The sequence below is a fragment of the Balaenoptera acutorostrata genome, chromosome 16, assembly GCF_949987535.1.
Source record: "Balaenoptera acutorostrata chromosome 16, mBalAcu1.1, whole genome shotgun sequence".
NCBI classification, from domain to species: Eukaryota; Metazoa; Chordata; class Mammalia; order Artiodactyla; family Balaenopteridae; genus Balaenoptera; species Balaenoptera acutorostrata.
In genome coordinates this window covers 34,883,715-34,895,764 of record NC_080079.1, presented here as the reverse complement: position 1 = coordinate 34,895,764, position 12,050 = coordinate 34,883,715, and the positions used below count along the sequence as shown (strand labels likewise).

The 12,050-nt window shown below is 36.7% G+C and overlaps 1 protein-coding gene across 8 annotated transcripts in view; it reads left to right on the top strand.

The window, feature by feature from the left end:
* Positions 1 to 12,050, top strand: part of EXOC6 (exocyst complex component 6) — a 215,122-nt gene that overhangs the window by 98,657 nt on the left and 104,415 nt on the right. For all 8 annotated transcript variants that reach the window (XM_057531068.1, XM_057531071.1, XM_057531072.1 and 5 more), the window contains 3 exons: positions 2,406 to 2,511; positions 7,580 to 7,689; positions 11,526 to 11,637. In XM_057531068.1, coding sequence (XP_057387051.1) covers positions 2,406 to 2,511; positions 7,580 to 7,689; positions 11,526 to 11,637 — 328 coding nt within the window. The remainder of the gene's footprint in view (positions 1 to 2,405; positions 2,512 to 7,579; positions 7,690 to 11,525; positions 11,638 to 12,050) is intronic.

The window sequence follows — 12,050 nt, the reverse complement described above, 5'->3', positions numbered from 1 at the left end:
GTGGTTCTCTCCACCTATATTGTGAGCACTAGTGTTTTATTTATATTCTTGATTGCCTAGCTCCAAACAGAGTCGTATTTTAACTACCTTGTGCACCTCAGTGATTTACAAGCACGTGACTTTATTTCCAGCCTCTCATTAAGATGCCAGAGCCATTTATCAATTAGATATCCATCATCCACTGCCCAAACCATATCCTTCTCTTAAGTTCCTTACCTCGGCAAATGTCTCTGATGAGGTGAGCTATACATCATTTGTCCATTTGCCCAGTCTAGAAACCACAGATTCATCAGGATTATATAATACTTTCCCTCATAATCCTCATTTAGTTTCTAAATCCCATATATTTTACTTTTTAAAAACTCTTGTTTCTGCCACTTCCTCTCTTCCTACACAAATACAGCTTTAATTCAAATTCTCGTCACTTCTTATTTGGATTATTCAGTCTTTCTAATTGGCCTCTCTCTGTTCATTATTGTCCTTTTCCTAGTTTTTCCTCCACTGTGTGAAAGTCTTCCTATGACATTCCTCTGCTTAAAACCTACTATGGTATTCCATTGCCTACAGGATAAAATCTGGGTGCCTCAGTTTGTCCATCTGCCCAGCCTCATTTTAAACCATGTCCCTTGAATACTTTATACTCCAGTAGGACTGCACTACTTGTGGTTTTACTCAACCCCTCCCCACACTCATACTTTTTCTCCCCTTATGTTTTTGCATGTTATGTTCCATCTTTCTGAAATGCTGTTTTCCCATAATCTCATTAGAAGTGTTTCTTTTCATCTTTGAAGACCCTACAGAGCCCGTAGCTTCTCTGTAAAACTTTTCATGAGATGTCCCCCACCTACTCTGATAAAGTTAATCACTTCCTCCTTTGTCCTATTTCTGAAACTTGCTCCTCTTTTATTGTACGTATAACACATCATTATAAACATTATAATTTGTTTACATATCTATCTCTCCTATTAGGTTTGAGAACAGGGATCTTGCTTTTATTTTCATGAGGGTAGGGAGTTTTCATCAGAGTTAGCCCAGACTAGCACATAATAGGTGCTCAGTAAATAAAAATCAAACTGAATTATTGATTAAAAGGAAGTTGAGGGCTTCCCTGGTGGCGCAGTGGTTGAGAATCTGCCTGCTAATGCAGGAGACACGGGTTCGAGCCCTGGTCTGGGAAGATCCCACATGCCACGGAGCAGCTGGGCCCGTGAGCCACAGCTGCTGAGCCTGCGCGTCTGGAGCCTGTGCCCCGCAACGGGAGGGGCCGCGATAGTGAAAGGCCCGCGCACCGCGATGAAGAGTGGCCCCCGCTTGCCGCAACTAGAGAAAGCCCTCGCGCGAACCGAAGACCCAGCACAGCCAAAAATAAATAAATAAATAAATAAATAAATAAATAAATCTCAGAGCTTACATCCTTGTCCAGACATTGGGCTGATTGCCACTTCTGTGCCTTGTCAGATGCTGTTCTCTCTGCCTACCTATCCCAAGTGAACCCCAAGACACATCTACTTCTTAAAAATGTAATAAGTACTGAACAAATATAAAGGATTTATTAAAAAAAAAAAAAAAAAAAAAAAAAGGAAGTTGATTGGACAGCAGGTATATTAGGGCAGGCTGAGTTATGCTACGGTAACAAAAATGCCCAAAATCTCATTGGATGAACACTGGCATTTTATTTCTCACTTGCACAGAAGTCCATAGTGGGTCTAGTAGTCCAAGATTTGAGCTTTTGACATCCGTAATTCTACTTTCTCAACATGGTGGTCTCCCCTATCACTGTGGGACTAAGGGTCGCACAGTTAGTTCATAAATGCTTTAGACTTAAAGCAACACATGTAACTTGTATTCACAGTCCAATGGCTAAAACTAATCATATGACTTTGCCTATTTGGTGAGTAGTAAATGTGTCTGCCTTACTAAGTATAAAAGGTCCTTTTCTAAGTACAACATTATGAGAGACAAACAAATGGAAGACGTTGTTTTTATGTTCAAGGTGCTTATGGTCTAGTTGGAAAGAGAAGACAGAAAACATACAACTTGAGAGTTGTTCCTATCAAGAAATGTGACTGGGATACTCTTCACCTCATTTTTAGTTGTAATGAGTTCGTTCAGACTATATCATCTTGAGAATTGTTCTAGACTAGAAAATAAAAACTAAATTGCTGAGAGGATGTAAAATAAACAAGTGGAAAGAAGAGATTACACATTAATTTTGAGGGACAGACTTATTTGGTATTGGATTTCAGAATTCTGAGTGATTAGGCACTGTTTTCCTGTTTAGAACTTTAACTGACACACAAAAAATGATTTTGTAATTGTTGGAGTTTTTTAAAAGTATTGTCCTATAGCACTCTATTGATATGTTTTCTAATATTAAATTTCAATTCTGTCTTCTTTCTTAACAGGGACATTTTTGAAGAAGATAATTATAGTCCCATCCCTATTGTTAATGAAGAAGAATATAAAACAGTCATCAGTAAATTTCCGTTTCAAGATCCAGACCTTGAAAAGGTACAAGCTAGTTCTTAATTCAAGAATTTTCTTGAAAATAAATTAATCATATTTATTGCTACATTATATTAACCTGACATTGTGAGAATAGCTTCTTTTGAGGCTTTTGTTGTTATTGTTGTGTTATTTGAGAAAATTAATTATGTTTTGTTAACTTTTAAAGATTATGTTACTACTACTACTACTATTTTGGTGAGGTTAAGAAAGGACTTTCCTGGGGCTACTAGGAGCCGTTGTCCCAAATGTTAGGTGGATTCCCAGGGCAGGTGTTACTATCATTGGGTGGGTTCCAAATTAGATATACTAAATGTTGAGTAGATTATAAGAATAAGAGAATATTGTAAGGAAAGAGAGAATTTCTTTGAAGTTTCCGTCACTGTGGAAGATCTTATTTTGTGACTTTTTTTCTAGAAATATATTTGTATAAAAAGTTTATCTTGGGGACTTCCCTGGTGGCGCAGTGGTTAAGAATCTGCTTGCCAATGCAGGGGACATGGGTTTGATCCCTAGTCTGGAAAGGTCCCACATGCTGTGGAGCAACTAAGCCCATGCACCACAACTACTGAGCCTGCGCTCTAGAGCCCATGAGCCACAACTACTGAGCCCATGTGCCACAACTACTGAAGCCCACGCACCTGGAGCCTGTGCTCTGCAACAAGAGAAGCCACTGTAATGAGAAGCCCACGCACCGCAACAAAGAGTAACCCTTGCTCACCGCAAGTAGAGAAAGCCTGCACACAGCAATGAAGACCCAACGCAGCCAAAAATAAAATAAATAAAATAAATAAATTTATTTTAAAAAAAAAGTTTATCTTGGTTAAGTAAGAGGTGTATGAAGGCAATAGCCACCTGTAAATTTTTCCTGAAGTAAGAATGTCTATCTTTGGAGTCAAGATGTCTGAACAAAAGATAGGCTAGAGAAAGGAAATAGACCACCATGTAGAGTATTCTGGAAATACACCTGATTGCCCATATGCATGCGTGCACACAGAAACACACACGCTTGTACCAATCCAGTATCCCTGGGTAGAATTAGATCTTATGAGAAAAGGATATCATATTTCCTGTTATTATCACCTTTTTCATTCTCTTCATTTTTGATTTCTTTTCCCTTAATCTTTTTTATTATTTTTCAACACTTTATAATTTAGTCCTTTTCTACATTTTTATCCCTTAATAATGAACAAGAGTGAATTCTGAATGAGCTGTGTGAATTGTGACTGTAAATTTTTATGTTACATTTGTATATACATAAACTAAGCATATTATGTGTAATAGTCACTTAATACAGGACCAAGTAATTTAATACATAGCTTTTAGAGTATAGCTAACACTGCCATTGAATATACCTAATTGTATTCTAATACACACAAAAGACCAGAATAATTATTCTAGTTCTGTATTTTTGAAACCCCAATCAAAGTTTCCCTGTCAAGAAATATTATGAGGGACTTCCCTCGTGGCGCAGTGGTTAAGAATCTGCCTGCTAGGAGTTCCCTGGTGGTCCAGTGGTAAAGAATCCGCATTATAATGCAGGGGATGCGGGTTCAATCCCTGGTCAGGGAACTAAGATCGCATATGCCACGGGGCAACTAAGCCTGCATGCCACAACTACTGAGCTCGTGCGCCTCAACTAGAGCTGCGTGCTCTGGAACCCACACGCCACAACTACAGAGCCCATGCACCCTGGAGCCTGTGCACCACAACTAGAGAAGAGAAAACGCACACACCACAACTAGAGCGAAGCCCACACGCTGCAATGAAGAGCCTGCATGCCTTAGCGAAGATCCTGCGTGCTGCATCTAAGACCTGACGCAGCTAAAACTAAAATAAATAAATAAATACTGAAAAAAAAAAAAAAGAATCCGCCTGCCAATGCAGGGGACACAGGTTCGATCCCTGGTCTGGGAAGATCCCACATGCCGCAGAGCACCTAAGCCCGCAGGCCACAACTACTGAAGCCCGCGTGCCTAGAGCCTGTGCTCCACAACAAGAGAAGCCACGGCAATGAGAAACGCGCGCACTGCAACGAAGAGTAGCCCCTGCTCACCGCAACTAGAGAAAGCCCGCGTGCGGCAACGAAGACCCAACACAGCCAAAAATAAATAAATAAATAAGTAGACAAACAAATAAATTTATTTTTTTAAAAAGAAATATTACGAGAATATTCTCTATCTCATAGCTTGGCTTTGTTTTGTTTTAGTTACTGGTAATAAATGTGTTCAGGATATAGCATCTGCAAAAAGAGCACTGGATTTGGTCTGGATTCATGTGCCAGCTCTGTCTGTGGCTTATTATGGGCAAGTGTCTTACCCTATTTGGGCATTTTTGCCTCATCTGTCAAATAAGGAGGTTGAACTAAATAATCTCTAATGTCTCTTCTAATTACACTAAACTATTCTAAATAGATTTATAGTTAAAAGGATATTTGATTTTGCTTGTAGGGTACTTCCAAAATATACAGCATCTGAGGATTAAGCTTGTTAAGAATTGTATTCATTGGTTTGTGTATTCATCATTAAAAAGAACTATCATTAAGGCAAAAGGCACATGAAAAATTTAAATGTGATAACTTAGAAATCCCTTAAGTTATTTAGTAATAGTCTCTTGGTTGTGTGTTTATATATTTAATTTTTTCCTATTTTAAGTATAATTTTCAATTAAAACGATTGAAAAAGATGTAAAATTGTCTCTCAAATAACATGAGTTATTTTCAGCGGAAATTACAAGTGAGAAAGGAATGACACTGAACATATATGCTAAAATCTGTCTTTTTGCAGATAGCTGTGCTAATTTAACTAGGATCCTTTGGCTAAAATAAGAGCATGTTCATATTGTCTTTAATGTCATTAAAATAAATTCTTAAAGTTGAAATATCTTTCAAATAGTTAATATTGGTTTCATTATTCTGCAAAACATAACTTGGAGGTGAGTTAGCTCTTACATTATTATAAGGTGATTTTAAAGAATAGCAACTCTTTGGTTGATTTTTGTAGTACTCCTAATTCAGTTCCTAAATTTGGAAAGGTTTGAACCTACCAGTTTTGGAGAGAGACTGCTCTCTGCAGATGTTTTCACTACCAGCTTATTGTAAGTTTCTTTCTGCTGGAGGTACCTAAGAGTACCTATGTTAATTCATATATTTATCATTCACCTGCTATCTAGTAGACACTGTGCTATGCACTAGTTTTTCAGTCTCTGCTGTCAAGGAACTTGTAGTCAAGTGAGGGATAGATTAAATAAACAGGAAATTACAATTCACAGAAGTTGGCCCTGCTCAAGATAGAAGAAGCAGCATGGAGAAAGGCTGTAACTCTGCAGTATATAGTACAAGGTTGATGAAGTGCAAGAGATGAAGATCAAAAAATGAAGATGAAGTAGAAAGTGGCAGACTATAATAGGCCTTGTAAACAATGTTAGGGAGTTTAGCCTGATGGCTCGGATAAGTCACCACCAGATTTCAAGCAGTAAAAACATAATCAGATTTGTGCTTTGGAAAGATCTCTCTGGCTAGTGTGTGGGGAATGGATTGGAGAAGAGTAAGGATGGGATACTAGCTTGGGGATTGTTGCAGTTATTTTGGCAAGAGAGATTGGTGACCTGAATGGGAGTTATGGCTGTGGAATTTGATTTGAGATATTTAGGAAGTAGGAATGACAGGAGTTGATTATCACTTGCATATGAGGGATGATGAAGATAGAGGCACAAGTGTGATAGCCACATTTCTGCCTTGGATGGTGGTAGCATTCACTAAGATAGGAAACGCAAGAGGAGCAGATTTAGAAAGAAGGGATGATCATTTCACTTTTGGTTCTGTTGAGAATGTCTCAAATGTTACAGCTAAATGGAGGTGTTCAAATGTTAGTTAGATATACAAATTTGGACTTCAGGAGAAAGATTTGACCTAGAGTTTTAGATTTGGGAGATATTGGCACTGGCATGGTGAGAGTAGGTGAGATTCTCTAAGGACAGTATGTGTGGTAAGAAGGGAAGGTGGTGTAGGATAGAACCCTAAGGAGTAGCAATTAAGGGATGGCTAGAGGAGGAGATATAGAGAAGGTAGAGAAACAGAGGAAAACCAGTGTGGGTCATGGATTCCAAGGAAGGAGAGATCATTTAAGAAGCAGGAGGTGAGACTTCCCTGGTGGTCCAGTGGTTAAGACACTTTTTTTCCAATGCAGGGGGCACGGGTTCGATCACTGGTCGGGAAACTAAGATCCCACATGCCTCGTGGAGCGGCCAAAAATATATAAATAAAATGGGGGTTTATTTAGGGGGAAAAAAAAAAAGCAGGAGGCCCATTGTGTCAGGTTAATCAGGTAACATGAAAAGTTATTGGATTTAACACCTGTGAGGTCATTGGTGACCTTCATGAGGGTGTTTTCAATGATGTAAACTAAGTTGCAATGAATGTGAAGATTGAAGTAGATTAGGCTTCATGAAGGGTAAAGAGGGGGCTTTTGGTAACAATCTTCGGGAGAGTTTACCTTTTGGAGACTGAGAATTTGCTAATGGATGTTGGCTGATAAAGCATTTTAGCCAAGAAGCACACTGTAAACCATTAGCTTCATACTGGCGTTAGATGTATATAGGTCAGAAAGCTGCTGTAAGGTATTCTAGGAGTTATGGAATGAAGTGGATACTTTCTTAAATTGGTATTCAAGCAAGTGAAGGGAGTCTTACAATTATTTGATGACACTGGGCCAGGAAGCTGGCCCATAACTTTCATGCCAACCTGACTCTTGTATTATGGCTGCAAGGAAGCAGAGAGTTAAGCATCTTCTGCAGGATACTTATCATCAGGACACACACTTATATACTTTCTTTGCTTGTTAGAAGTCTGATAACATGATTTAAGAAACAGGTAAATTGCCACATTATTTTCTTCAGAAATATTTTGGTTCTTTTTAAAATCTTAAAAATAATGAGATAACAGTAGACTTTAAAATGCAGGTATTAACTACTAATTCAAATGTGAAATCAATTTAATTTTTACATTTTTGAGGTGATTAGAGTATCTTTTTCTAAAATTTCAGCAACAGTTTCAACTTTGTTTTTCTTTCAACAGCAATCTTTCCCAAAGAAACTGCCCATGTCTCAATCAGTGCCTCATATTTATATTCAAGTTAAAGAATTTATTTATGCCAGCCTTAAATTTTCAGAGTCATTACACCGGAGGTAAGTTTATTAATAAGAAATGTATCTTTATCATAGCTATTTTTATGAAACATTAACACTTGATTTTTAGGCCATGACTCTTCAGTGGACTATTATCTCGTTGGAAGGCTTACATATCTTAGTGGCATTTGGGGTTAACTAGAAATGCAACCTCAGACCTACTGAATTAGAAACTGAGGATGGAGCCCTTGGCTTTACCAAGTACTCTGGGTGATTCTGGTGCACTCCAAGTTTAAGAACTACTGCCTTAAGCTTCATCATACTCTACTAGTCTCTTATACCAAAGTTTCTAAACATGGATTTTAAAGACATTAGCTTATAACATAACACACACAATATCATTCAGCATTGGAAAAACAGTGGATACAAATGAGTATTCACTGAAAAGGAATGACAGACTATTACAGTGGTAGTTTTCATTAGCGGAGCTCTAATGGTCCAAGAGCTGCCAATAATTTATGCCTATCTTTTTTTTCATTGAACATTCTAAAGTTCTGATCTAAAACAGAGCAGTATAATGCAGTAGTTAAGAACATAAGCTTCAGACTTACACCTGAGTTTGATTCTTGATGTTGACACTCACTAGCTGTAGTAGGACTTTGGGCAAGTCACTTAATCTGTTTAAATTGCAGTTCCCTCATCTGTAAAATGAGAGAAATAACTCATAGGGTGGTTTTAAGAATTAAATGAGGTAGTGAGTGTGTATAAAGCACTCAGTGTAGCTTGGCACATGGTAGGCACATAAGACGTAGGAGCAGATGAGATACTACAGTATAAGATGTGAGACTAGAGCTTGGAGTTTTTATATTTCATTTGCAGGCACTGGGGAACTGTTGAAGAATTTTTAGCTAAGAAATGACATGACTGGAGTAATATTTTAGAAAGTTTACTCTGGCCTCAATGTGGATGGTAGATTGGAGGTAAACTGTAGAAAGTACAGAAATTTAGCAGTTTGGAATTAACTTTTATTTTGTTTATTTACAGAGGAGAGACAGTGGCTCTCTAATTGTTATTTGATTTTTAAAAATAAATTTATTTATTTATTTATTTATTTTTGGCCGCATTGGGTCTTTGTTGCTACGCACGGGCTTTCTCTAGTTGTGGCAAGCAGGGGCTACTCTTCGTTGCGGTGCACGGGCTTCTCATAGTGGTGGCTTGTCTTTGTTGTGGAGCACAGGCTCTAGGCACATGGCTTCCGTAGTTGTGGCACGCGGGGGCTCAGTAGTTGTGGCTTGCGAGCTCTAGAGCGCAGGCCTGGTAGTTGTGGCGCACGGGCTTAGCTGCTCCATGGCATGTGGGATCTTCCCGGACCAGGGCTCGAACCTGTGTCCCCTGCACTGGCAGGTGGATTCTTAACCACTGTGCCACCAGGGAAGTCCCGTTATTTGATTTTTTACCACATTTATAACACCAAAGATAAAAGCCCTTAGTCATAATATTATGTGTAATTATCCCTAAAGCTTCCCTACTGACTGACTAGAACTAGAATTGCCCCCTCAGTTCTGGCTTTTTTTGTGCATGAACTCCTAGCATTCTAAAAGGTAAATGTTGTATACTAATGCTACAGCAGAAAAGATTATCATTTTTTCCTTCTCTCTTTGATAAAAATATTTGTCATTTTTGTTAGTTCAATATCCAGTCATTCTATTTAACTCTCTATGTTACTATGTTTTTCATTTAGCAAGGTTTTTTATACTTACATTTTTTAAAATTAGCTTTACTAAATAACATTGGCTATTTTCGTTTCATAGTTCAGAATACAGAAAGCATAGTTAGTATAAAAATATCTAAATCTAAATTTATTCTAGTTTATCAGCTTTCTGACATATTTTTGTTTTAAAAATTTACATCTGTGGCCTAAAATTGAGCTGTCACTTCTTTTTTTTTTATTTGTCATTAAAGAATTATGGGAACATAACTTTCTGTGTTTAAAGCTCTTTTATTATGTTTAAAAATATTTTGCAGTTAGATTTTTAGACCAAAAAGATGCTTTGGAGCTCTTATAGTAAAAATGTTTGGGGTTCTTTTTATATGTGAATAAAAGCAGGACCAGAGAATTAAGTGATTTCATGATGAGACTCTAAAGTCTCAATTATTTGGTTGCAGAGAAAACATCTGGATCTAATATGATCTTTAAGAAATTTTCAGTTTTCATAAGAGGCTAAGCTCTAAAATAATTTAGGAGATTTATTGTATATTGATATTTAATTACTGTGTTATTTGTTATTTAAAAATTAGGAAGAGTACAGGTTATAAGCTCAAAAGAGAAGGAGTTAAGGGAAAAAAATTGCTCAGTTAGGATAAAAACCTCTTGGAGAAAATCCTGGTCATTGTTGGGTAAATCTTGCTGGCACGAATAGGACATAGGTGCTGATAGGTTTTCTTTCTCTGCTTTTACTTACGGAAGAAAAAGATGCATTGATTCAGCATTCAAGGAAGTTCAGGGGAATTAAACAAAAGACATTATCTGTCATGCATAACTTTTCATCTGAAAAGGGTGCTATACAGGGTGTCTTTAAGCATAATTTGAGTGTCAGAAAGGAAACCAGAGGACTTGGCAACCACCTCCTTTATATCGGTGTGAGTACGTTGCTTGTTCTAGGGACACTATTGATTTCTGTCAGAGAGTTTGCTACTGTGTAGCGCTGAAACCCTACTGGTATATATATGCTATTCCCTGGGAAGTCTTGACTTTAGATACCAAGAAATCAGAGAGACATATTCTCCTCAGGTCTGCCAGAATTAGAACAGAAATTGAATTAGTACCTGCATTAAAATGGAGAACATTAGAATAGTAGTGAAAGTTACCTGTGTTTTGTCAAATCTTGTTCTATTTGCATATTTAAAATAAATGTAAACTAGTAAATATTTGTACTTCATAGATTTTTAAGAGTAATGTTTTAATAAAGTAAAAAGCAAAAGGGTGCTAAAATTAAAATGTTAGATTGTGTTTAAGGCAGTGAGTCTCATCTGGGGCAGTTTTGCCCCCCAGGGTATATTTGACACTGTCTAGAGGCATTTTTGGGTTGTCACAACTAGGGGGAAGAGTGCTACTTGCATCAGGCGGGTGGAGGCCAGGGATGCTGCTGAACATCTTTCAATGGTACAAGACAGCTCCACAACAAAGAGTTATCTACCCTAAATGTCACTAGTGCTGAGACTGAGAAAACTTGGTCTAAGGACAGCTTGACCGTTTTGATAATGAGGCTATATACAAAAAATCATGACTTACTTAAATTGAAGGCCTAGTGGTTAGAAGAAAATAATAAGCTTTTTAGTGCTAGGCTAGTCATTTTTAGGATGTTAAGAAACATCATAGGTTTAGTTCCTCCCTCTCCCAAATTAAAACTACTGTAAGGCAATTAATTTCTTTGAATCTTTTTAAAAAACAATCTCAATGGAAATGGATAGCTTAGTTATATTAAAATCAAATCTAACAATTGTATCCAGAGAGTTCACATCAGTTTGTATTTTAAAAGTAATTTTAGCTATAGTTGTATATAAAGTGTCTTTGAAAGTGGCTGTCCCATAATGGAGTCATAATTTAAGAATAGTTTTATTTCCTTATACTAAGTACTCCATGGTTTTACTGTAATGGTTAATTGAATACATTTAAATTATTCTATAAATGAACATTCTACTTTATGGAAAGTATCCCTTTTGTGAAGCTAAATTAAATTGAAATATGTGATTTAATAGATATGAATGATTGCAATTTATTTAAAGATATAAAGGAATTAGAGCAAATTATTTTAGTAAATTGCGTTAAATTACTTAGGAAGCTAACTAATTGTAACCCTTGTGGAAACCTTAATAATATCAACCTTTGTTTTTAGCTCAACAGAAATAGATGATATGCTTAGAAAATCAACAAATCTGCTGCTGACCAGAACTTTGAGTAGCTGTTTACTGAATCTTATTAAAAAACCTCACATAGGTTTGACAGAGGTAGGTTAAAAAGATATTTATAGCTAAGTGTTTCATTATATGAAACAATTATTATAAATTAATTTACTGCTGAACATCATCCTATAAAACTAGCTTTCCATTTTAAATGTATTAATAGAAGTGGATTTGTTTTAAAATAAAAGCATCATTGTAAATTCCAGTGATGTGAGGGAAAAGGGTTTATGTGGGGAATAGTGGATAGCTGATGATGTTAGAAGATATATGGAGATTCATGTTTGCCAGACTTTACATGAAAAGTGAAAATACTCATTTTTTTTACTTGGTGAATGTATAAATTTTGAAAAAGTGCTTTGAAAAGTTATTTTAAATTAGTTGGTAGTTAGACTCTTGGTTATTTTTTTTAGATGATAGCATTCATAAGCAGTATTTACAGCAGGCTTTTGAAATCAGAT